General features: G+C 39.0%; 1 protein-coding gene across 1 annotated transcript in view; it reads left to right on the top strand.

Moving 5' to 3' along the window:
* LOC149278378 (amine oxidase [flavin-containing] A-like) overlaps window positions 1-22,214 on the top strand; it is a 29,210-nt gene extending 6,996 nt beyond the window's left edge. The window contains exons 2-15 of the mRNA XM_089502055.1: window positions 148-242; window positions 604-741; window positions 2,426-2,530; window positions 2,930-3,021; window positions 3,556-3,697; window positions 7,739-7,888; window positions 12,236-12,395; window positions 12,772-12,868; window positions 15,082-15,135; window positions 15,229-15,286; window positions 16,213-16,310; window positions 17,523-17,634; window positions 21,439-21,501; window positions 22,059-22,214. Of these exons, the coding sequence (XP_089358181.1) occupies window positions 148-242; window positions 604-741; window positions 2,426-2,530; window positions 2,930-3,021; window positions 3,556-3,697; window positions 7,739-7,888; window positions 12,236-12,395; window positions 12,772-12,868; window positions 15,082-15,135; window positions 15,229-15,286; window positions 16,213-16,310; window positions 17,523-17,634; window positions 21,439-21,501; window positions 22,059-22,214 (1,520 nt within the window). The remainder of the gene's footprint in view (window positions 1-147; window positions 243-603; window positions 742-2,425; window positions 2,531-2,929; window positions 3,022-3,555; window positions 3,698-7,738; window positions 7,889-12,235; window positions 12,396-12,771; window positions 12,869-15,081; window positions 15,136-15,228; window positions 15,287-16,212; window positions 16,311-17,522; window positions 17,635-21,438; window positions 21,502-22,058) is intronic.
* Window positions 22,215-27,687: the final 5,473 nt, after the last annotated feature.

Raw genomic sequence — 27,687 nt, forward strand, 5'->3', positions numbered from 1 at the left:
GTGAATTGCTTACTAATATGTTAAATATTAATTTAATAATTAATCTTATATTTTGATGGATAGAATCTTCATAGGATCTTCATTGGAAGCACACATACACATGTTTTAGTGTGGATAGTAAGTATATCAATTAATATTGTGTTTTAGGCCTTTCAGCTGCTAAACTGCTTGCCGAGTCAGGACTTAGTGTTGTGGTGCTAGAAGCTCGTGACAGAGTTGGTGGAAGAACCCACACAATACATGTAAGTAAAGTAAAATAATTCTTTATGTTACCCTCTTCTAATAGTGTATATTAAAAAAAAATTTATCCCATCAACCTCTGCGCCCCATGGAAATTATGTAAAGAAAAAAAATTACATGGATGACATGCAGCGATGTGATGGATGTGAGGGTGTTAGAATACAGGCAATGTGAATGCTACTACTTAAAAATTTTCAGAATAAATATTTTAATATATTAATATATTTATGGCTATATGAGTTTATTATATAAAATAATAATTATTAGATAATAACAGAAAGGGATATATTTTAATCAAACCTATGGTAGGGTGTTTGTATCTTTCAAATCAATCATTCTTTATGTTTGTCCCATCCTAAAAAGAACAAACAAGTGAAGTATGTCGATCTTGGTGGGTCATATGTGGGGCCAACCCAAAATCGCATCTTGCGGATGGCAAAGGAGTTGGGCGTACAGACGTACAAAGTGAATGTCAATGGACTTCTCATCGAACATGTTAAGGTGAGCCACCCTGTTCTATTTATGACAAACAAATGCAATTCATGTGTATGTGTAATATATATATATATATATATATATATATATCCAAATAACTAAACATTCATCATTTCTTCAAATAATCAGTGGTTTATTACTTAACAATGTTTCAGTCTCAGCAGAGACTAAATGTTATCATATATATACTCTGTACTAGAAGTTGTTATTGTGTAAAAGAAGAGCCAAACATTTATTTACCACGTGCTTTTGTATTTCTAAAAAAGAACATTTATATGCAAAGTGATGAAAGTTAAATAAGTATGACAGGCTGGCTTGTGATCGCAGTCATTCTAGGAGGCATATTCTCCTATTTTCAGCAGATATTATAACCACTACCTATAAAACAGCTGAAGCTTGTATAAAAACAGCTTCCTGGTATTTATTTATTTTTTAAATTACACTCCTTCTTTCTTAAGCCCTTCAGGCCCGGAGGTTTTCATAACTAAATGACCAAAATATTGTTTATCATTTTTACTATGTGTTTGTTAAACCATGATTCCCCTTTTCCATATTTGATGAACCCCCACAAATTATACATTATTCTGTTTAGAGAAGTAGGGCATTATTTTAAAATCATAGAAATACATAAAACATAATAATATTAGTGATGATAGAAACCTATAATAAAATCGAAAAATCACATTTTTGCATACATTCTTGCTTACATTTTCTTCTATACTGTAAGTGTCACAGCTGAACAATGACCGAATTTATGTTCCGCAAAATCTCCCAGTTTAAGTCATACCATACATAAATAAATTTGTTATGTTCCAGAGGGCTATTGACTTAAGTGTCTTGGGGTAGTGATTTTTTAAAATGTTTTTGTATTTATAGTTAAAGGGCTAAGGGGTAATTTCATAGGAAAATAAAAACATTTATTTATTTACTATTTTCTTCTTTTTTTTTGTTTTTGCACTGTGCCCAGTGCAATTCGGGTCAAGATCCCTGTAGGGATCTCTCATACATTGTTTATACCAGGGATATCAGGGTAACATCACTGGGCTTTCAATACATTTTATTTATTTTTTCATTTATATTTAATTTTTTCCTTAATTTTGTTTCTCCATTTTTTGGAAGGAGGAGAAACAATATTCCCCCCTCTCCTCCTCCTGATCTGTTTGCTGGTGTTGCTGAAATGCCTCGTTGATCACTTCCTAAAAGCTCTTTCGAGTGACAGGCCACCACCATATTGAAAGTATTTTTATGTGTAATTAAACTACTGCCACACATTTTGACAAATGAGGTAGAATTGGTGCATGGAAAGTGTTAAAATAGCATCATTTGAAATAACCTGTGGTGCTTAGTTTTCAAATATATTTGAATATACTTGGCTTCAACTATGCCCCAAATAGGACATGGGCATAGGATGAACATGTTTGAAAAAATGGTTTTTAAAAAGCAATATACTACTTGTACTTATTGCCCTAAAGAAAGCCATTTTTGTCCAATCACAAATGAAAAACACCAGTCCAGTCACAAAGGGAAGAAAGTACTCACAGAGTGCATTAATACACATTCTTCTTTACAGGGGTGTCAGGGATATCACACTGTCCCTTTAACTGCATGAGGCAAGGTTACCCTGTTATATTTGAACAGACAGATGTTTTCTTAACAATGGTTGTGATTTCCATAACTTGATGTTTTCTAGGGTAAATCTTACAAATTTCGAGGCGCCTTTCCACCTGCATATAATCCTTTGGTTCTTCTGGATTATAACAATTTTATGAGAACAATGGATCAATGGGGTAGTGAGGTAATACATGAATCTCTTTTAGAAATGCTTTAGCAATGTAATAATGATAATTATATTAGTGGTTATCTGCAATATGCTAATATAACCTTTTCTTTATATCTAATTTAAGCATATACCATACTTTGGTGTACACACTTAGTTTTAATAGAAGGCAGAGCTGAGTGATGTGTGCTTATTTCCCTATTTCCTTGCCATAAGCATACCGAACCAGTGGCAAAATTCCATTCTCAGATTAAATTGCTTCCCTGCATTTTGGCTAAGATCAGGTGTAATACCCGTGAGAAAGGAAACACTTTGACCTCATGGCCAAGGTAGCTTTCTAATCCTAAAGAGATCCAACCTGGGCATGCTCCATATTTTTGGATGGTGAGGGATACACCCTTTTATTACTCTTTTTAGATTCCTGCAGAGGCTCCGTGGAAAGCCCCTCGTGCTGCAGATTGGGACAGGATGTCAATGAAGCAGTTTATAGAAAAGGTGTGCTGGACAAGGTAAGAAATACCAAACTTTGGAATATCTATGTATAATATTAATAGAAGTAGGATTAATACCTCATCAATACAAAAAAGAGGGAAAACTCAAATTTCCTGAATCTATAAGCCCATGGACCTATGAATTCTATTGTTAAGATATCATTATCATTAGTACTGGTTGATACGCACAGTTTGTCATAGACAGTGATCCCCATAAAAATACCACCAAAAATATTTGCCTTTAGGCATTCTTGCGTTTACCAACGTACCCCAACTATTGGATATAGTTTAATCATTTGTTTAATTCGGTCTTTGTGTATCAATCCTAAATAGAATCATTTTTTTTAAGATATATTTAGATTCACAGTAAAATGTGAACTCTGTTTTGCATCCTTAGACTTTATTTTGTGGCTATCTTTATAATGTTATTACATCAGCCATCAAGTGTTTGTCAAAAGTTTTCATACACTATATAAGAACCAGGTGCATATCCTAAAAGAAAATGCATGGGAAATGCAAAGTTTTATTTTTAAAAATGTATTTTTTTTCCAGTTCAGCAAGACTGTTTGCAGAACTGTTTGTGAATCTGGTTATAACTTCCGAGACTCATCAGGTTTCTGCGCTATGGTTCCTTTGGTATGTAAAGCTTTGTGGGGGAACCGGAAGAGTTTTCTCAACAGAGAATGGAGGACAGGTATATGTCATTAGCTTATATTCAAAATCTTTATTAGAATAGACACATTAGGTACCCGTTAAAGTAATAATATTCTTCTCTAGGTTATCTTTTGCGCTGTTCAATGGTATTGCTGAAGGTATACAGATTTTTTCATCAGGGCTTGGTACTGGACTTTTCATATTATCTCAGATATAAATGGATTAAAGATGCATCTAGGGCTGCAACTAACGATTATTTTAATAATCGATTAGTTGGCCGATTATTTTTTCAATTAATCGATTAATCAGATAAAAAAATAATAAAAAAATTCAATTTAAAATAATGTAATAAAAAACGTACAATTTACACTTTCATCTCTTTATTGCAATGGCCTCTCTCTATTCACCTTCTTATTTTACTGACATAATAATAAAAGCTACAAGAACCCAAACACAGTGTTTCTCAAACTAAGTTTTAATACAAAGTTATTAGTAAATATTAATTCACATGTTAACTATTTTTCATATTTAATAAAAACTATGAGAAGAAAGCCTTGTTTAAATTTTTTTTTATTTACCAAACTGCCCCCGGTTATGCACATCTGACCCCCAGCTTGCCACTCTGCCCCCATATATGCCTTATACCTCTTATATGCCAGTGATATGCAACTGAGCCCCCTGATATACCTTTTACCCCCAGATATGTTTTATGCCCCCCTGATATGCCTAATATCGAAATGCCTTATACCCCCTATATGCCCTGAAATTCATAATACCCCCCATACACCACTATAACTCACCCATACACCACTCTGGCTCCTCCCCCCTCCCATACATCACTTTGCCTCTTCCCCCTCCCATACTCCACTCTGGCTCCTCCCCCTCCCATACACCACTCTGGCTCCTCCCCCCTCCCATACACCACTCTGCCTCCTCCCCCTCCCATACACCATCTTCCTCCTCCCCCTCCCATACATCACTCTGCCTCCTCCCCCCTCCCATACTCCACTCTGCCTCCTGTCAGCAATGGAGGTTCACAAGACACCAGGGAGCCGGGTAGAGAGGCAGACCCTTACGAAAAAATTACTGCAGTTTTTCTGAAGTAATACTGCTGTTTTTTGGACATGAAAAAACTGCAATACTGCACTTTTACTGCAGTATTACTGCACATTTACTGCAGTTGTACTGCATTTGTACTTCAATGTACTGCAGTTATTTTTGTACGGAAGTACAAATGCAATAAAGCTGCGGTACATTGAAGTACAACTGTAGGTTTGCAATATAAAAAAAAAGTGCAGTAAATGTGCAGTAAAACTGCAGTACAGTGAAGTACAAATGCAGTACAACTGCAGTAAATGTGCAGTAATACTGCACTTAAAGTGCAGTATTGCAGTTTTTTCATGTCCAAAAAACAGCAGTATTACTTCAGAAAAACTGCAGTAATTTTTCGTAAGGGGAGTGCCGTATGGGAGGTGGAGGAGCCAGAGTGGTGTGTGGGAGGGTGGCTCCCATACACCCCTCTGACTCCTCCCCCCTCCCATACACCGCTCTGCCTCTCTACCCGGCTCCGTTACTGACAGGAACTTTCACTGCAGCTTCATAGAAGCCTCAGCGTAAGTGAAGGTGAGTAACAGAGGCTGTCTGTGCGATGCAGACCCCCACCGGCTGACAGAGAGGATGATCCTCTGTCAGCCGGTGGGGGTCTGCACGATGCGCACAGCCAGCCTCCGTTACTGCCCTTCACTTACGCTGAGGCTGCAATGAAAGTTCCTGTCAGTAACGGAGCTGGGTAGAGAGGCAGAGTGATGTATGGGAGGGGGGAGGAGTCAGAGGGGTGTATGGGAGGGGGAGAGAGACGGAAGTGAGAGACCGGCCGACAGTGAGGGGAATCCAGGTCCCCTGCAGCGTTGCGGGGGATCTGGATTCTAGTGTTATAATCCGATCTCTGTTTCAGGTCGGATTATAATTTTTATAATCGATAAAAATCGTTTCGATAATGAAAATCGTTGACAACGATTTTCATTATCGATTATTATCGATTTTATCGATTAGTTGTTTCAGCCCTAGATGCATCTGTGCTTTGCCTTTTTCACCCCGGTCTTTAGTAATACAATTCATTTGTCAATGAGACCTGATGGATATCAGAGAACCAGGTAGTAATATGGAGGAAAGGTAGCTTATTTACTGTAAAAGTGATGTTTTACAACCCTGAACTTGGAACTAAGGCTGTTCATTGTTTAATCAGCGACAAGAAAACTTTTGTAGTTTGCCTGTTTTGCAAAGTAACCATTTCAAAATGTTAAGCAAAAAAACACTGTATAAGCTGTTCTTTCGCAGCCCTTATCTCTCAGTCTTTTGAGTAATCAAAACATTGATATAGGTTTAGGAGTGTTCATGGCCTGTGGATAGTGACCTTGTATAAATGCACACTGCTTTTAAGTGAAAAAATTGTTTTTCATAAAGCATTAGTTGTCATTCACCACTTCCTATAACAGAATGAGACATTTGTCTCGCAAAATTATCAACAATCTTTGTACAAACCTATATAGAACAAAAAAGGAAGCAGGAGTGCACACCATATAAATAGGTTTGATAATTTAATGTGAGTATCAGAAATATTAACGTAATAAATAAGTGAGGAAAAACCCCTATGAGTTCATTTTATGTATCAGTCAGCAAAAATTAAAAAAAAGGAGGAAAAAAGAAAACGGTGTGATTCTAAAAATAAGAAAATACAAAAAAATTATAAAATGCTCTATAGTTTCCATAAGTATAATAATGTTTGATGTCAGTGTATGTATTTGTCTTCTCCTTTATTTTTACTATAAAGGCTGGGAATCAAAATATCTTTATACTCAAATAAATTTATATATTAAAACTATTTACATGATGTGCAGTCTTACTTACTAATTTTTTTCTATATTTGGTTTATAAGCTGCACAGGAGACATCTTATTAGTATAAATTAAACTTTCAAAATTAACTTTCTTTGTACAAACCTATATTTTAAAAGGTATGTTGCTAATTCTAAGTTCTCAAACAATATAAAAGTTGATTGCACCATGTTTTAACCCACGACTGCACATGCCTGTGTGGACAGGCAGGGGTTAACAAGTGTGAGGCTACCGCGATGACACTTTTACTTTTAACATGGTTGAAATCATGCATATTATTTATTAACCAAATAAAAACGCATGCATAATAATCAGCTAAAAGAAGTGCGGAACAGATTATTCTTACAATAATTCAGACGTGATTCAGGAAATTCTGAGTGACCCAATGAGCATTAATACTTTTATTTAAACAATAGCGGTATGCTGTCGCTTTAAATAGCGACTAGACCACAGGATTCACAAGCAAAAAATAAGCAACCCCAAATCCTATTCCTCTTTTGGAAAGTAATATTCTCTCAGGTTGCAGTTCGGAGGGAAATTTTGTGTAACAGCAAGTACTGGTTTGAACTTTGAACATGTTCTACTGTAAAGTGTTTTTTTCACGACTATACATAAGACTTTGGACAGAAAACAATCTCTGTTGTAAAATCGTTAATTATCCTTTTGCTGACAAAAATATTAAACTATAATTTCATTTGGCAAGTTTCATCATGCCAGAATTTTGCCTTAGGTTTAAATTGAAATGGTTCAATGTCTTTAAAGCAGGGTTATGTTGGCACTGCAGAGTTATATAATGGCAACTTAGCGTTTCCTCGCTTCTTCATGTAGAACCTATTCTGTGGTGGGAATTCTTACACAATAAGCTGGATAAATTCCAACATACCACAAAGCTGCTGCCAAATCTCTTCATTCAAAATAGATTTGGCAGAAAACACTCAATGTACTTTATCAGTACTGTCCCAAAATGTCCAGGAATGCATCAAAAACCCATAAATTAAGCACATAAAGCCTAATTAAAAGACACAAAAAGCCTCAGGTAATTCTCCTTTATGCTATTTACACTGTTCCACCACAACTTGTGTAAATAGTTGGATGTTTATCACTGTACACATACAGTCATCAGAATAAGTATAATAAAAATAATGAATAATTTAAATATTAAATATGGCACATTGTATTTAATTGCAGGAGAGGAAGTTTGTTGGAGGGTCTGGTCAAATAAGTGAGAAAATAATGGAACGTCTACAAGATCGAGTAAAATTGGAAAGGCCAGTTGTCAGGCTTGACCAGTCTGGTGATGTTGTCCTTGTGGAAACCTTAAATCATGAAATTTATCAGGTAAATTAATGGTTGTTCATTATTTCTTTTTATGTAACAAACAGGGTTAGACGGGGACAAAAATCTTAACAGTGTATGCATTTTTGCCATCACATCTCTATTTTCATGTGATATCCCGCATTGGTGAGCCAACATGGTGACCCACCTGCCATCTACTCCATGTTCACAGGTCTGACAACTGAAATAACATGTGCCAAATGTTTGCTAACATGTATTTATTTCTAATAAAAAAACTGTGATTAAATGTTAAAATTTAAGGAGGTAGACCAAGGTCAGGGGACTCAGCAAGTTTCCTTCAAATTGCATGCTTTGCAACTTAGAATTTCCCCTTTGCATTTTCTAACCAAAGTGAAAGCACAATCTGTAGGTGAAACATCCTGTTATGTTGAGTGGGCGATGTGGTTCATATTTCTTTATTAGTAAACTGTATTTGTTTAGTTAATATTCATGGATTGTTAGTTAGCTAATATCATAACCAGACTGGGATTGAAAATCGACCATGGTGTGAAGACTCCTGTTGGATACATGCTGCCACATGCCCACAACTTTGACATCAGCCTTCTGCATTTTCGCAGTATATTTTTGCCTATTTTTGGTCAAGTGTATCATGTAGGATCAAAACCACACAAGTGTCTGCGCAGACACTTGTGTGGTTTTGATTGTATTTAATTTGGAACATTTTGCAGCACCACCTCACCACAAGGTGTAATATTTATATTTAATTAGAACATTGCGCTTTACTTTTTCGTATTTTGTGTATCATGTAGGAGACCACATCTGGTACTCAAGCGGACTTAACAGTGGTGAAAGCAATGTCAGGCCAGTCCTGGTCTGGTTAATGTAGTAATAGTAGAAGTTAATTCTGGGAAAACACTAGAAATTTGTAATAATATTGTTTTCAAAACTGTGGGACTCCTCGTTCCGTAATAAAGTGCAACAGATGATTAGTGAACTTTTGGTAAAACAGAAACAAGAAATGTATTCAGGATGAAACTGTGCAAGTTACATAGCAGTAATAAGCAGGCTCTAAACATTTTATCGAATCTTTTATGCCTTGTTTTAAAAGGGTCAGACCTTATTTGCGCAAGCTGGCAGTTTCATGCATCTTGGGGCTAGTTTTAAGCCTATAGGGGCAGTTTCATTCACTCTAAAGAATGTGGGGGCCTTTTACATTTCCACAATAAACAACACCCTTATCTCCTTTTTGACAAGACAGAGTCTTAGTCTTGGCCTCAGCCTGTGCCATCCACAGCAGTTTTCTTATCATCTGGAACATTCCAGTATCCTCATGAAGAGGCCCACTTTTAAGAAGTGGAGTTAACTCAATGCCAAGTGAAATACAAATAATTGAATAAATTCTCTGTGCATTAAGCAATATTATATAATACAGCACAATGCATTGACAAAATGATACAGGGTACAAATCTAGATAGATCATGGGTAGATCATGACTACATAGATCACAAGATAAATACAATTGCAAGCCCCGAATTCTAAATACATATAAGATTGAGTAATCGTAAACAAAGATGCCTATTTCCCAGAATGGCTGAATTTTAGGACATGACCACCACAGGTGAAGGTAAGAACCCTCATCTATGCCACATCTCCAGCATAACGTGGATACCTGAGGTAAATACTGATGGAGATCGGAAGGGACTTTGTACCATCTTGTAATTCAAGGAAGAATTAAATGTTTAAGTTGGTGGTACACAAAAGCACTCTTGAAATAGGGTGGCAGATGCTGAGAAATAACATGCAAAGGCTTAAATCTCCAATTCTCCAGTATATGAAATAAGCGCAGTTTTCCCCCTTGAGTTGGGGTGAAATCAATTAATAATCTATTAGGTATACCTGGCGGCAGCACAGAGTTATGTGAGATCGGGAAAAGAGGACTAGGAGAGGAGGTGATTAACTTTTGTATAAATGGTCTCTTCAGAATTTTAAGTGTAGGAGTAGAGGATGCGAAGGGATGTTAAGAGTTCTGAGGCTCTCCTCTACCCACAGAACAACCGAAACATGATGGGTCAGAAAAGAGTTTCCAAGGGATACCCATTGTTTAGGCAAATCAATCCATTCCACTATTCTTCGTAAATGGGACGCCAGCCGACAATATTCAATGTTGGGTAAATCCATGCCACCCCTAGGCTTTGGACGTGTAAGGTGAAACATAGAGAGACGGGGGGGAACGATCTCCCCATACAAATCTCATAAAAAAAACCTTTGACAAGCTTTGAAAAGGGACCTGGGGATAAAAACAGGAAGGGACTGCAACAGATAGAGGAAACGGGGTAAAACATTCATTTTTATGATGCCTATGCAGCCAAACCATGAAAAATGTGCAACCTCCCATCTACGCAAATCTTTTGTTACCACTAAGAGTAAAGCTGTGTAATTTAAACCATTTAGATAAGTCGACAGGGATCCAGACCCCCGGATATTTTATTGCAGAGTCATACCACCTAAAATTGAAATTCCGATTTTATTCTGATTTCTGGAGATTTATCTTGTAATTAGAAAAAGTAGCAAATAGATCAAGTTCTTTAATGATATGGGACAGGGAGGTGGTGGGATTAGTAGTCATGCAAAGCATGTCATCTGCATATAGAGAGTTTATGTATCGTCTCACCGATTTGAACACCCTCAATGTTAGGATTCGCCCGCAAGGCAGAGGGAAGCAGTTCCATAGCCAAAATGAATAAAAGTTGGGAGAGGGGACAGCCCTGTTGTGTAACATTTTGGAGAGTTATGTGCTCTGAGAGCATGCCATTCATTTTAACTTGGGCTGAGAGAGCCGTATATAAAGCTTTAATCTGATTTAGAAAGTTATCCCCTAGTCCTAATGCTGCGGGAACCTTAAATAGATATGGCCCGGCCCTCTTAAAATGCCTTCTCCACATCCATAGAAATGAGAGCAAGAGGCGATTTGTAATGTGTAGCATGTGTCAATAGATTGATGATTCTCATAGTATTGTCTCTAGCTTCTCTGCCAGGGACAAATCCCACTTGATCATAATATAAGCGCCCCATAGAATCACGTATTTTAGGAATAAATGTGGCAGATTTTTTAACTCTGAATGCCCTCGCTAATAACTTCCCCGGTTTGTGTCCAAGCTCATAAAAGAGTTTTTTAGTAAGCAAAAAATTGTGTCTCTCTTTACTGTCTGAAAGGTCTGCTAACCGTTCCCTTAAGGTCTGAATTTGAGATTTCAATTCCGGAGCAAGTGTCGCTTTGTGTTTGTTCTAATCTGTAAATTTGTTGGGTGAGGGCGATGGCCTGTGATGTGTGAAGTTTCTTAATAGTGCCACCTACCGTATTTGCTCGATTATAAGCAAATGCTCTGAAAAATACCCCTCGTCTTATAATCGGGGTCGTCCTATAATCAGACCTCAAATAGGTCTGACTGTGAGACTAAGATCCAGATCCCCCGCAGTTCTGCAGGGGACCTGGATCCTCCTACCCCCCCCAACTTACCGGCTGCAGGGGAGGGTGTTAAATGGGGGGCATAAGGCATTTCTGTAGGCAGAGTGCTCAGTGAACTGCCTTTTAACCCCCTTAATGCCACTCTGTCTCCAGAAATGCCTTTTGACCCTCTATACGCCACTCTGCCTCCTGAAATGCCTTATACCTCCCTATATGCCACTCTGCCCCATAATATGCCTTTTAACCCCCTAAATGCCAGAGTGGCATATAGTGGTATAAGGCATTTCTGGAGGCAGAGTGGCACATAGGGGGTCAAAAAGCATATCATGGGGCACAGTGGCATATAGAGGGTTAAAAGGCATATCATGGGGCACAGTGGCATATAGGGGGTTTAAGGCATTTATGGGGCAGAGTAACAAGCCTGGGGCAGATGTGCATAACTGGGGGGGCAGGTTGGAAAATAAAAGGAATTAAAAACTATTTTTCATAGCTTTTATAAAAAAAAAATAGTTTACATAGTTTACATGAATTAACATTTACTGGTAAAACTTTTTTCCTATAGGGTCGTCCTATATTGAGGCTTTTTCTTTTTTTCCTAAATTAATATTCAGAATTTGGGGGGTCGTCTTATAATCAAGCAAGTACGGTAATTGGATAAGTTGACGCCTTATCACTGGTTTATGTGCTTCCCAAACCACTGGGAAGGCGACATCCTGAGTATTATTTTCAGCAAAATAATTTTTAAAATTAGTTTTTAATTCCGCAAAATAGGTGGGATTATCTAATATATTTTCATTCAGTCGTCAACACCAAGGATAATTTTGTATTATTGGACACATTTGTGGGTTTGCCCCTTGGAAACTGCCCACCACTACAAGCATTAATGCTCTTTGTTTAAATACCAAATATCTTTTTGTTTTCAGGGCAAGTATGTTATCAGTGCTATACCACCAGTTCTTACTACACAAATCCACTTTAAACCAGAGCTCCCGGCAGTCAGGAATCAGTTAATCCAGCGCCTTCCAATGGGATCTGTTATTAAGTGTATGGTCTACTACAAAGAAGCATTTTGGAAGAAAATGGGTAAGTAACCAACTAACCAGGTTGTCATTTAGTTTTTTCACCTTTATCTTGTTCAGTACAAAGCTTGTGGGTACAAATATTAACCCCTGCAATGCCGCAGTGGTGTCATACACAATTGCGTCATTGAAGGGGTTAACACTGCTGGATTGCTCTTAATGGAGCAATGGGGCAGCAGGGTAGGATTGGTCTCCTCACTCATGTCCCGGCGATTGCAGGGAGGAGCCTCTTTGATCACTCCTGTAGGAGTGCCCCCGCAATCACCACGATGAGCATGGGGTACCTGGTAGGTCACCGGACGCGAAAGGGTTAAGATCATTATGGTATTAGAATTGGACAAAGGTTAATTTGTAAACAACAATTTACCATTTTTCTTAAGGCTACTGTGCATGCATGATAATTGAAGATGAGGATTCCCCTATTGGATACACGTTGGATGACACAAAGCCTGATGGATCTGTACCTGCTATTATAGGGTAAGGAGTAATGAATTATTAGGTTTACAGATAATGAGTCTCCCAGGGGTAAATTCTATTAAAACATAGCCAATATTATTGTGGCTTTTTATTCTATACCATGGAATTCCAGTTCTTTTTCTACTAATGTAGATTTATACATATACATATCATAATATCATTTGCACATTACAATACTTCACTCAGGGGCGTAACTGGAAACCTTGGGGCCCTGGTACGACAATTGCACCGGGGACCCCCAACTTCAACAGCTAGTCTGTGCCATAATTGTGCATAATTGCCATAATTGTGCAATTGTCCATCGCGCAGACCTTCCCCGGCTGTCAGAGATCAGAGTTCCCCGCACCGGTGCGGGGAATTCTGATCTCTGACAGTCTGGGAAGGTCTGCGCGATGGACGCAGACAACCCCCGCTGCTAGCCACACCTCCTTCCGGCTGCAGCGTAAGTTGTCTACGCGGATCGTGTGGAGGTCAACCCGCTGCCCCGGTATACAGCAGGAAATTGGAAGCACCGGTAAGTGTCTGTGGGGTGGGGGGGGGAATGTTAAATGGGGGGGGGGACAGAAGGATCCAGGTCCCCTGCAGCGGTGCGGCGGATCTGGGTCTTAGTCTCATAGTCAGACCTCTATTTGAGGTCTGATTACAAGACGACCCCGATTAGAAGACGAGGGGTATTTTTCAGCATTTGCTCTGAAAAAAACCTCGTCTTATAATCCAGCAAATACGGTATATATATATATATATATATATTCCATCTCTCGCCCATGCTTACCTCTCATCGCTCCTGCAGATTTCCTTCTGGCTGCTCACGCAAAGTGTGCGAGCAGCCTCGGTTTCCCTGCAGGGTCATGTGACCCCGATATGTTCCTGTCTCCCCGTGCTAGTTCAAAATAGTTTAGAAAGGGCCTTTCCGACCTGGATTGGTGCAGTCTGGGTCAGAAGGGCCCTTTCTAAACTACCGATTATATATTTGCCCGATTATAAGACGGGGTCGTCTTATAATCAGACCTCAAATAGGTCTGACTATGAGACTAAGATCCAGATCCCCCGCAGCGATCCAGGGGACCTGGATCCTCTTGTGTTATGCCCCCCCAGGCTTGCCACTCTCTCCCTCTCCCTCCTCCAAACTTACCGGTGCTTCTGAGTCCCCGGTGCTTAGTCCGGGCAGCGTGTAGAGCTCTACGCGATTCACGTAGACAACTTCCGCTCAAGCGGTTAATTGGGGGGGCATAAGGTATTTCTGGAGGCAGAGTGCTCTGTGAAATGCCTTTTAACCCCCTTAATGCCACTCTGCCTCCAGAAATGCCTTTTAACCCTCTATACGCCACTCTGCCTCCTGAAATGCCTTATACCTCCCTATATGCCACTCTGCCCCATAATATGCCTTTTAACCCCCTAAATGCCAGAGTGGCATATAGGGGTATAAGGCAGTTCTGGATGCAGAGTGGCACATAGGGGGTCAAAAGGCATATCATGGGGCACAGTGGCATTTAGAGGGTATAAGGCATTTCTGTGGCAGAGTGGCAAGCCTGGAGGCAGATGTGCATAACTGGGGGGGCTGGTTGAAAAAAAGGAAATAAAAATAAAATATTTTTCTCAATCATAGCTTTTATTGACACAATTGTTCACATAGTTTACATGAATTAACATTTACTGGTAAAACCTTTTTCCTATAGGGTCGTCTTATATTCAGGCTTTTTCTTTTTTTCATAAATTAATATTCAGCTTTTGGGGGGTCGTCTTATAATCAGGGTCGTCTTATAATAGGGCGGATACGGTATGTTAAACCGGTACAAGGAGACAGGAAGAAGGGGTCACAGTTACACCAGTGATTTCACTAGAAGTGTTAGTTCTGCAAACACTAATTTTTAGTTAACGATGCAAGAGCATATATAGTATGCTGAATGGGATTTCTATTGAGAGAGGGTGGCCTTTTCACTGAGAAGTTGTGTGGTAAGTTAAGGTGTAAAAACTATTTACCATATAATATTTAAATAACTGAGAACAGTATGGCGTGAGGGGGAGGCACAAGATGGTGTCTGGGCCTCCCATAATCCATGGATATAAATTCACATATATAATCAAAGATGGTATTACCCCCAATGCTGTGTCTACAGTGTAAGATAAACTGTAATTTAAAGATGAACCTTGCTTTACAAACCATAACTTCTGAAATGATATTTTACCATGTAAAAGTTTCTGTCTCCTCCTAGTTTCATTGCCGCTAGAAAAGCAACAGCAATGGCAAACCTAAGCAAGGAAGAGAGGTAATATTTATGTATTAATAGCACATAACTACTTTTAAGACACTTTGGGATTACTTCTTTTAATGTATTAAAATTTTATCCACTACTGTTTAGAAAAAGAAAAATTTGTGAGTACTACGCTAAAGTGATGGGCACCGAAGAAGCATTACATGTAAGTTTTATCTGTATTCTATACTGATATTCATACCAGCATAATGTAAGTAAGTAGCTAATAACCTATGAAGTGTTGCAGATTAGGACACAATAAAGAATTTGATGTAGGCAGAGATGACCATCTTTGGCTGACCCTTGTATTTTTGTAGCCTTCATTATCTTCCTGTTGTGTGCAAACAGTGTACATAAGCATTTTATTAAGAAGTATAAATAAAATACATTATTAATTACTATGCATACAATATAAATATTAATAATATATATCTATGCAATATATCTAGCTATATACAGTAATTGCATGTAATTCATTTATTTATTTATTACTAGTCTCTTTCACAAGAATTGTTTTGTTTATTTACATGTTCCTTTTTCAGCTACTTGGTATTCATCCAATCTGTATGATGTATGAACATGTGATTACTATTTTGTGCAGCCTGCCTCTGCAAAACAGTTCTCCCTATATGTATAATTTGCTTTGCTTATCTTGTATTCTTTCTTATATTTATTCCATTGGAAATAAAATTATAAAAAGGCTAGTTTTTAAAAATGTAAAATATAAGCATGAGGGACAATCACCTCAATAAAATGCTGGATCAAAAATTCTCTGTCTAATAAAGTTAATCGGTCACAAGTATAAAATAATACTTTTTAGTGGTACACGTACACTAAAGGAAAGCCTCCATGAATGTGTTTTAGATTAAAAACACTATTTGGTCCCTTGATGATTCACAAATATTTGAATTAAATACGTATCAAATGCTACAATAAAATCAGACGTTCTCTGTTAGGTAATAGCTAGATGGAAAGGAAACTTCACTAATGATCTGTCTTTATGTTATGAAAATGGTTATTTGTTTTGATCATATTATCTTTTTGACTTCATAGTATAGTATACAAAAGGTTTGTTGAATTTATTGTTTTCAGCCTGTCCACTATGAAGAGAAGGACTGGTCTAAGGAGCAGTATTCGGGAGGGTGTTATACAGCATATTTTCCACCAGGAATTATGACTCAGTATGGGAGGTAAGAAGAGAGGTGGTTCATGACAAATATTTTCACGTTTGCACAGACCTTTTTTTTACGATTCTTGCCCCTTCTCTTTGATCTCCCTTTCTCATTATCGTCTCTCTATTTCTTTCTCTCAGCTCTCCCATTTGTCTTTATCTCATCTCCCATCTTTCTCTTCATCTCCCCTCTTTCTTTGTATTGCTACCTTTTCTCCCTATCTCTTCCCTTTCTCATTATCTCCCTATTTCTCTCCTTTCTCCTCATCTCTCTTCTTTCTCTATTTATCCTCATCTTTCTCTCTTCTTTTCATTTATTTATCTTCCTTTCCTCTCCCCTCCCTTTATCATTATATCTCCGTTTTCTCCTTATCTCTCCCCCCTTTTCTTGATTATTTCCATTTCCATCTCCCCTTTTCTCCACCTGTCATCTTTCACGTTATCTCTCCCTTTCTTCTTTCTTCCTCTTTTCATTACCTCTCCCCTTTCTCCTTATCTCTCCCCTATATCTTTCTCTTTATCTCTTCATTTTCTTACTATCTCAACTATAGCTCCCCTTTCTCCCCATCTCTTACCTTTCTAAAGCCCTGTGGTGGAAGCAAAGTCTGCTCATATAGACTTTTGTTTCAGTGCACCATCGCAGTGTACACTCTTCAGTGCTGATCTTTTGATCTCCTCAGCCAGCTCCTCTGAGAGAGCCGCAAAGGAGGTGCCTTCTGGGGGATTACACCCTGTGCACACACGCCAAAGGCCAGCCCTGCGTGCAGCTCTCAACTGCTTTAGGTTTGCACGCTTTCTGCACCCCTCTAACAGCTGCACCGGGGTTCAGGTGGAAGGAGCAAGTGTATATCATGGCTGGGAGTGTCCCTTTAAATAAAATTGAAAGTATTTTAACTTGCAATTGTTTATTGAAGAAAAAATTAAGTTTTAGTTTAGTTTTTATAGAATTGTATTAGTAAAATTGGATGAGTGCAGCATTCTTTGTTTCCCCTACGGTAATAAAAACTCCAATAGCCTTAACGTTGGTTGAAAAACACGTTAGTAAATTTGATTGCCAAAAGAATGGTACTAATATTTTACGACTTCACTTGCTGCTTTTCTTCAAACTGTGCTTTTAGCAACTGCATGTCACTGCAAATTATGCCTCCTGGGTAATATTTCCCAGACATGATGGATTGGCTGAACAGATAACAGGTAATACATTTACATTACATTTCTGATATACCCACAGTGTAATCCGCCAACCTGTTGGAAGGGTTTTCTTTGCTGGCACAGAGACTGCTACTGTATGGAGTGGATACATGGAGGGAGCTATACAAGCAGGTGAAAGAGCAGCCAGAGAGGTAAATACAATTTTACAGTGTCACAATAAATATGGGTATTTTAGAGAATATATAATAATATATTATATTGTTAGGTGAACTAGTGAAGTGTTAAACCCAAAAGTTTTTTTTTTTATTTCTAATTCTGCGATTGTTCGTAAATGTAGGTGACTCTGAGACATTTAAGTGTAACAATGGATTATGAGGGTCCGACCCCAGTAAACATCTGCAACACTATGTTGGACTTGTATAAGGGTTAAATTACATATTATATCACTACGATGGTTAATCAAGGTATTATTTGTTGTGAAAACGCAATCTACAAAAGATAAAACAGGAAAATTACATTCAAAACATGCCAAAATAAACCATGAATAAAATACAGCGTATCATTGATTGGTTATCAGGTATGAATCACTGGCTTATGGATCCAACACATACAAGAATGCAACAGGTGAAACAGCTCATTGCATTAACATCTCTGATTTATCAGAATGATATCACCAGAATGATATCACCCTGTAAACAGCATGTGTTAATATCAAACCAGATAATTTTCAGTCCGCTCAGCAATCGCTATTAAAAGAAAAGGCAATAATTAGGGTGGGAACAAAAAGATAATGTCCATAGATTATTAGTGAGTTTTTTAATAGATGCAAATAATGTCAAACTTCAGAAAACTATTCTTAATTACAGCTAACAATACCTTTTACATCATTGCCATTATCACAGGTTATAAGCCGCAGTCTCACAAAATATATTATTTCCCCAAAACAGGGATAAACTTTTCTATACATCGAAGCAGACAAAATTCACCTCTATTTACACCATTATATTTACCACCATTTGTTGCTGTGGGTTAGCTGGTCCCTGTAGACATAAATCCAGGTTCAGTGGAAAAATTAAGGGGAAGGAGAAATAACGTTATTAAACTTAGGCAATCGCCATAAAATTTCAATTAACCAGGAGAAGATGAAAGTTATTACATATTATTAAGGAATTATGAGAGTAAAAATATGGTCCAAAACCTCGGAAGCCCAAAATCAATTCCCCCCCCATCCTTGTCTAAACATAAACTATGCTTATAACCGTAATCTCCACTTATTACGGATGTTACTGATTGTAATTGGAAACTTCACAGCATATTTGCACAATTTTATTTCCTTTATTCACCGCTGAGAGATGCTCCGATCTAAGGAGTAATTTTAAGAAAACATCTGGTGTTTATCCTTGATTAGATGTGTCTCTAGAAGAGAATACCTTTTCAGTTAAAAATGGGTTTCAATAGCCTTGCAGTGTAGCTTCCTGTTTACATTTATAGAGATGAGTAGTTTCTGCTCCCTAAAATTTCTCATACCATTGAAACTAACCATTTATTTAATTAGGAAATACTTGCTGGAACAGCAATTTTCACCAAAGCTTCTTTGTTCTTAACATAGAGAGAAAGAAAAGGCCCTTTGTATGATTTAAAGCAAACAAGATGGCTCTGACTCCATTTTGTGTTTGTGTGGGTGTAAAATATGTTTGTGCTGGTAGGCAGTACCAAGACAAAGATCCAATTCCACAGCATCCAGTGATACAAATTGAACTCAGTACCATGAGGTTTATAAATCCCCCAAGCTGAATAAAAAAATAAGCTGAATAAAATTTGCTGTTTTCTGTAACAAATATTTTATGTGCAGGAAATACTACAAAAACATCCCGAATTTTTGAAAAATGGCAATTTTAAAAGCAGCTAACTTTGGTATAAACTTTGGCAAAAAAAATGGAATAAAATCAATAGATTGCTATTGGTAATGTACCCTGTTATTTCTACCCCTAAGAATAGAAACAGCAATGTCTGAATATTTCACATTTAAAAACTGAAATGCACATTTGTGGCATGTTTTGGGGAAGCTACAGGGCCAAAATTGTGTGCATTTCAGTTTTTAAAGGTGGAATTATGGCATTGCTGTTCTCTGCGGAAATGATAAACACAAATTAATGTATGTGATTATTATTCTGCTGCCACCGCAATATATGATTGAAAACACAAAAAAACATCACAAATTTTAGCACAGGTAGGTGATGAGATGGCTGCCTGAAAATTGTCAAAAGGTTCCTAGTAAAATACCTAGCTGCGAAACATTCTGTTCATACAAAATAATGCCTGGTATATACAAATATGATTTTAAAAGAAATCACTTCTTGTATAGAAAAAAGCAATACATAATTTGTGTTTGGTACACTAATTAAGAAACACTTCAACAAACATTTTCAAACAATCCAGGAAAATTGCTCTGGTCTTGAGAGGGTTAAACAATTCCACAATCAAGTATTTTTGTATTTTCTTTTTTGTTGGTTTGGTAAACTAGGCAGCTGGGTTAGGCAGTCAGCTGCAAAGGATACTTTGAAGCTGTCCCTTACCAAATACAAAAGCGGGGCATTCAAAATTATCTAATGCACCAATAACCCTGGAGCCATCCCTAGCTCATATTTAGAATGGCCATCAAGAAATCGTTCCTTGTGTAAATGCAATGGATGCATACCTCCCAAAATTTCAAAATGTGAAAGAGGAACACTTTTTTTTTTTAATCGCTCTCGTGGAACTTACCAGTACAAGCTATTACACTTTACAATGTCGCCCTTGCATTGCTACTTAAAACATGCTTCATTTTTGTCAGCACAGTCATGCTTAATAAAAATAACCAACACATTGAATTGAATTCCCATGTGACTCAGACATACTACTTCCATGATGCTGGCTGAGCAGCATGGGAAGTGCAGTTAACAGTAGATAAAGCTGCAGATGTTAGCTGTGAACTACAATTTCCATGATGCTCAGCCAGCCAGGTGTCCACCATGACTAGGCATCATGGGAGTTGTGCTCCACAACTAACACCTGTCACATCATCTGCTGTTAACTACAGTTCACATGAGCAGACATACTGCTTCCATGATGCTGGCTGAGCATCATGGGAAGTGCAGTCAACAGTAAAGCTGCAGATGCTAGATGTGAACTACAATTTTCATGATTCTCAGCCAGCCAGGTGTCCACCATGATGCTGGCTGAGTATCATTGGAAGAGTAGTCCACAGCAGCAGAGATTCTTTTATAATATTAGGCTCCCTCCCAGGACCCTTACACACTGCCTTTACATGCACCTGCCCATAAACACACTTATACACATACACTGCCCTTACACACACCTGCATTTACACACGCATATACACATACACTGCCTTTAAACACACACATACACTGCCTTGAAACACACACATACACATAAACTGCCCTTACACACCAGCTTACAAATACCTACACTGCTCTTACACACACCTGCCCATACACACACACAAACATATACACTGCCCTTACACCCTTTTTTCACCATCTCTTATCTCTTCCTCCATCCTCCTTCATCCTGTGGTGGGAGCGCGAGGTATGTCACTCGCTTTACTGCTCCTTCATCGCTATTGATGCACAGCGTGGGGGTACGACGTGATATACCCGCACTCGGCATCATTTGCTGGCGCATAGTGATGAGGGAGCAGTAAAGTGAGGTCCGCACTCCCTAATGTTTAGTCGACTAGAGGGAGATTGTGATCTCCCAGCTATTCCTGCAGGCTGCAGCTGCTGATCGGGCATCTGCACGTCCCCTCGCAGCTGCGCCCGAGATGAGTACCGCTCTCGCCTTGCCCTTCCTCCGCCCCTGAAAAGCGGGACAGAGGAAGGGATAGGCGGGACAGAGCCCCAAAATCGGGACTGTCTCGCCCAAATTGGAATGTTACTCATATTAAATTGTTACCATAATTGATGACGATCCTAAATGTGCTGCAATTCCAGGTAATGTCCAAGATGGGCCTTATTGCTGAAGATGAAATCTGGAAGGATGAACCTGAATCTGTGGTTAGTTTAATTTTGTTAACTTCTAACTGTCACAAGTTGCTGTCACAAAGAGATTATGTATAAAGGTGTCACTGGTGCACAGTTGGTGCAATGCCTAAAATTGGATCATAATGGTATATATAAACTGAACTACTAGCCTTTATGCATGCAGATTACAATACTACAAAGTAAGATATGAGGGATGCCATATCACCATTTAGTATGTAGTTTTAAGATTTTTTCTTTTGGTGCAAAGACAAGATTTTACAAATAATATGAACCACAGTATGGAAACATTAATACATATAAACATGCACAATTCTAAAAAAAAATGCTCATTTTAAAATAAGGACAAAGAAGGCTTTGTTGGTTTATTGAGACTGGGATATGGAAAAGATGAATGAGCACTTAAAGCATTTTATGAAGATTATTAGAAACAAAAGTAGCATTATTTTTTAAATATTCAAAATATGAATAAAGAAAACCATTCAGGGATTTTGATTGAGTTTAGTCCTAATGATATTCCTTCAGTAAATATACTGTAAGATAATGAATAAATACCTATATTCTGCCTTTAGGATGTTCCAGCACTGCCATTTACTACAACATTTTTGGAGAGAAATCTGCCATCTGCTCAAGGATTACTGAGGTTCATTGGCTGTTCTGTTTTTATTTCGATGGCTGCTGCAGTAGGAGTGTTCGCAGTCAAGAAGGGTTATGTAACTCTGAAGTGACCTACTTAAATGTTTCTGTGTAACTCTGAATGTTTATCTAGTATTGTAATGCATGCGAAAACAAATGTGGGAAAGATACATGAATCCCTTAGACATTTATTCACTAAGCTGTGAAATTCCAGCTAAGATGTTGAGTTGAAACATCTCACCATGATATTAAATGCCTGTCTCTTCTGCAAAATGGCCCAAGCCGTCCCTGCATAATGCATAGTTAAATGCACAATATCACTTATCTAACTTTGCATTATGCTAAACAAGTATATAATCTTAAATAAAGAGGTAGAGTCATAAAAAACATTCATGAGATCCTTCACATTAGACTTACCTGTAGCCTCACAATTTAGTGAAAAAACCCTTCATATATTACTAATGAGACCTTACAAAAACCTATTGCACGTTTCCTCATGTGTTGTTCTAGCTATTAATATAGACAAGATAATTGTACTTTCCAAACAGTAGTATAAATTTAAACTGTTTACTGAACTGACAGATATTGATTGTATCTTCGAATCTTCGATAAAAATGCATCAATGTTGACCTTTATGAAAGAATGATGCTTAATTAAAGTACTTTTTACAAAACTCCTTGTACTTTCATCAGTTTAGCCTGTTTCCTTTCAAAAGTGTCAAAAAATGCTGCAACTGACAAGTTAAAATGGCATCAGCACGCTTATATATCTAATGCTTGTCCCTTCCCCTTGTAAATGCTGGTTGGCCAGTGAAAAAGTAATGAAAAACTCCTGCAGGTTGTGGGACCCATCAATCTCAGCCATGACCATCAATGAGACCCTGTTTTGGGGCTTCTTTTATCTATCAGTCATTGATATGTACCCTCCTACACACAGTCCCTCCCACTTTACTTTATCAACAAAAGGCAAAATGGGTTGTAATGGCGTCAAAACGGCTTGTAATGGCGGCTACACATGGTTGATGAATGGACTAATCATGACATATTTTCAAAACTTTCACCGTTTTTGTCAGTTTCCACCAACACACCCCGTTTTATATTTTGGTACCTGTGTTTGTTTATCCCCTTACACCCCTGTCGCAGGCCTTTGAGTCTGTCAGTTTGTCTGCAGTACGATCTTGCTGTGTGTGTCTATGCGTCATATATGATGTCATATCCGGTACGGTGCTTACTGGCAGATGATCAGTGAATGGGAGATCTGTGCCTCAGATACACATGCCTGCCAATATACTAACATATACACTGACTTGTAACCACATGCTCATGTACGCACTGTGATATCAGTCACAGATTCAGAGATCTTAGCACAGTCTTCTAGGGTCACAGATGACAGAGTCCACCAATCTTGTCTAATAGCTTTATTATAGAATCAACATGTACATTTACATGGAAATCAAATAAACAAACAAAGAAAAACATTGTCTGCCACAAATACTGAGTGGCTAACTCCAGCAAAAGAGAATCAAAGGGTAAATGCACAGAACAAGCAACACTAACTAGGCCTTCATATGCACTCTTCTCTCAGGAGAAGTATGGAAAGCCCTGAGCATCCCTGCTCTGAGCTTTTTAAACACAGTTCTTTAATTAGTTTTGGGTGTGGTTCATTACATAGTAACATAGTTCATAAGGTTGAAAAAAGACCAAAGTCCATCAAGTTCAACCTATATACATATTGTGTCCCTACTGTGTTGCCTGACCTGATGTGTTGCCTGCTGGGAACTGTAGAGGGCACAAACTATGTAATATTTATGGTCCAAAACAACTGTCTTCTGTAACCACTGTCACAACACATATACACTACCCTTTAACACGCCTGTCCATTTAAGTTAGGGCAAAATGATGGTGCTTTCTGTGATGTCCTCTCCTGTGATTGGAGGAATGGAGAGTGTGCGAGTGAATGTGGGCATCGGGAAACAAATTTCATTCTCTAATTAAAAATGCCCCCAAACTTTCAGCCTAACCGAATTTGTCGGAATCGTTTTTTTACCCAGTTTCACATGTTTACTGTTGACCATCCCCTCCTTCTGCAAAACCTTCATGCTGATGGCATAGCTCTCTCCCAGTAGAGTACCTAAGGGGGGGCAGGGGAAAGAGCTTACCGCAGTGGATCTCTCACACTGTGTGAGGAAACTCTCTTATCCTGTCCAGCTTCCTTCTTCCCCGGGGGGCAGGAAAAAAGTTTACTCACACTGTGGTAAGCTGTGGGTCCGCTTTAGGCGGCTGTCTTGGCGAATAGATGCTTGCCCGGCCAGGCTAATTTAGGGGCCGAGTTGGCATAGGCAGGCTGTTTCAGGGGCAGCAGTGGAATAGGCAGGCTGTTTTAGGGGCAGAGCCCTATTATGTCAATGTCTGACTTGTATTTAGTGATAGGGGTTATTTTGCACTACATGTATATATGTGCATAGAGACTGGCTCATATGCTAAAAGTGCTTGACGTTAGTTACCGTATTTGCTTGATTATAAGACGAGGTTTTTTTCAGAGCAAATTCTCTGAAAAATACCCCTCGTCTTATAATCAGACCTCAAAAAAATCTCCGCTGGGGCCAGGCTGCTTACCGGTGCTTTGGTCGCGAGCAGCGTCTATTCTACTAGCAGCAGTAGAACAGGAAGCTAGCAGAGTGTCACATAACTCTGCCTCCCCCCTCCTTCCTCTGGGGGCGGGGCCAGAGAAGTTGCTCGCACAGCCGGGCCTCTGCAGAAGTCTTCGAGTGAGAGATCTGATCTGCAGTTCAGGTAAGGGGGTGGGGGAGAGTTTTTGAGCAAGTATGTGTGATTAATGGAATGAATGAGTATTTAAATGTTTGTGAATGAGTGTGTGTGTGATAGCATGGATGTGTAAGGGGGGTGGTGGTGGTAGCATGGCATAGGGAGGCTGTACTCACACTCCTATCTTCCCCAGGTTCCAGCATGTACTGGCTGCCTTGGCTTGCCTTGGCTAGGAGTGTGATTGCTGCCAGCAGTTATATATATATATATATATATATATACCTCCAGAAATGCCTTTTAACCCCCTATATGCCACTCTGCCCCATGATATGCCTTTTAACCCCCTATATGCCAGAATGGCATATAGGGGGTTAAAAGGCATATCATGGGGCAGAGTGGCATATAGGAGGGTATAAGACATTTCTGGAGGCAGAGTGGCATATAGAGGGTTAAAAGGCACATCATGGGGCAGAGTGGCAAATATATTTTTCTCAATCATAGCTTTTATTAAATATGAAAACATTGTTTACATGAATTAATATTTACTAGTAAAACTTTTTTTTCCTATAGGGTAGTCTTATAGTCAGGCTTTTTGTTTTTTTCCTAAATTAATATTTAGATTTTGGGGGGTCGTCTTATAATCAGGGTCGTCTTATAAGCGAGTAAATACGGTAATACTGTAGTACCTACTTTCCACTCCCTCATGACCAATTGCAGAGCAAAATGACGATCAGCCGATTCTCTCTTTTCCATACTATACGTCACCAGTCATATCCAATCAAAATCCAAAAAGAGAGTACCACATTTCTTTTCTGTTTACTTAAAATATTGAGTGGTCAACATAACTGACCAGATTTGACTGAAGTTGCAAGATGAAAGCACTCACAAATCAATTACCGTATTTGCTCGATTATAAGACGACCCTGATTATAAGACGACCCCCCAAAATCTGAATATTAACTTAGGAAACAAAGGAAAAGCCTGAATATAAGACGACCCCAAAGGAAAAAAGTTTTACCAGTAAATGTTAATTCATGTAAACTATTTTTTTTAATAAAAGCTATGATTGAGAAAAAGATTTTTTTTGTTTTTATTTCTTGTATTTTCCAACCTGTCCCCCAGTTACGCACATCTGCCCCCAGGCTTGCCACTCCAATATGGCACTGTGGCCCATGATATGCCTTTTAACCCTCTATATGCCACTGTGCCCCATGGTATGCCTTTTGACCCCCTATGTGCCACTCTGCGTCCAGAAATGCCTTATACCCCTATATCCCATTCTGGCATTTAGGGGGTTAAAATGCATATTATGGGGCAGAGTGGCATATAGGGAGGTATAAGGCATTTCAGGAGGCAGAGTGGCATTAAGGGAGTTAAAAGGCATTGTACAGAGCACTCTGCCTCCAGAAATGCCTTATACCACTATATGCCACTCTGCCATTTAGGGGGTTAAAAGGCATATTATGGGGCAGAGTGGCATATAGGGAGGTATAAGGCATTTCAGGAGGCAGAGTGCTCTATTAAATGCCCCCTTAACGCCACTCCAGAAATGCCCTATGCCCCCATTTAACACACACACACACACCCTATACCCCCATTTAACTAACTAACACACACACACACACACACTCTCTCCCCCCCCCTTCCCCCGCTCTCCCCCATCTCTTACCGGTGCTTCCAGCCGGGGCAGCGGGTTGACGTCGCCTTCTGCTGCAGCCAGAAGGAGGTGTGGCTAGCAGCGGGGGTTTGTATGCGTCCGTCGCGTATACTTTCCCCGGCTGTCAGAGATCAGAGTTCCCCGCACCGGTGCGGGGAACTCTGATCTCTGACAGCCGGGGAAAGTATACGCGACGGACGCAGACAACCCCCGCTGCTAGCCACACCTCCTTCCGGCTGCAGCGGACGTTGTCTACGCGGATCGCGTAGACGTCAACCCGCTGCCCCGGCAACACAGCAGGAAGCACCGGTAAGTGTGTGTATGATGGGGGGGGGGGGGGAGTCGGGTGAGACAGGAGGATCCAGGTCCCCTGCAGCGGTGCGGGGGATCTGGATCTTAGTCTCCTAATCAGACCTCTATTTGAGGTCTGATTAGAAGACGACCCCGATTAGAAGACGAGGGGTATTTTTCAGAGCATTTGCTCTGAAAAAAACCTCGTCTTATAATCGAGCAAATACGGTAATATAGAACTTGTAGTAGACAATTTGCAGGTTGCAAGGAACACATTTGAAATACAAAAAAAGTACCCACTATCACAAAATGACTGGACATGTTTTAATCCACAGCCTTTGGGTGCGGAACTAAATGTTTACTTTTTTTGTGGGGAGACAAGGTGAAATTTGCAAGTTGCAACAAAGTTCCCATTCATATTTATGAATTGCAAGCAACTGAAGAGATACTAAATCCAAGAGTTTGTTGTTTTCAACTCAAATGAACCCAACTGTAAGTTTAATGCACTTTTTAATGTGAGTTGGTAGTAAAAAAATATGCAAGTTATGGGCAGACTAAATTGGGGCGAATGTCTTTTATCTGCCGTCAAATTCTATGCTTCTAAATTGGACTTTATTCCACCCAGGCCATCTGCAACCACTTGTAACTTTTAATCACTCACCTGAAACCGCAGAGACAGTTTCAGAAACTGTGAGCAGGACAGAAATCTTCAGTAGGTTCCTTGCACCACAAATAATTAATGTTGATCTGAACAAAAGGCATTTCTTTTAAGCTGCCACTAAATAAAATTTATTTTCTATTACTCTTTGTTGGCAACTTGTACTGCCGTTAAGTGATAAACACGGCGCTCCT

The sequence above is a fragment of the Sceloporus occidentalis genome, unplaced genomic scaffold (genome assembly GCF_023333645.1).
Source record: "Sceloporus occidentalis isolate IW3139 unplaced genomic scaffold, rSceOcc1.0.p SCAF_192, whole genome shotgun sequence".
In the NCBI taxonomy this organism is placed as follows: domain Eukaryota; kingdom Metazoa; phylum Chordata; class Lepidosauria; order Squamata; family Phrynosomatidae; genus Sceloporus; species Sceloporus occidentalis.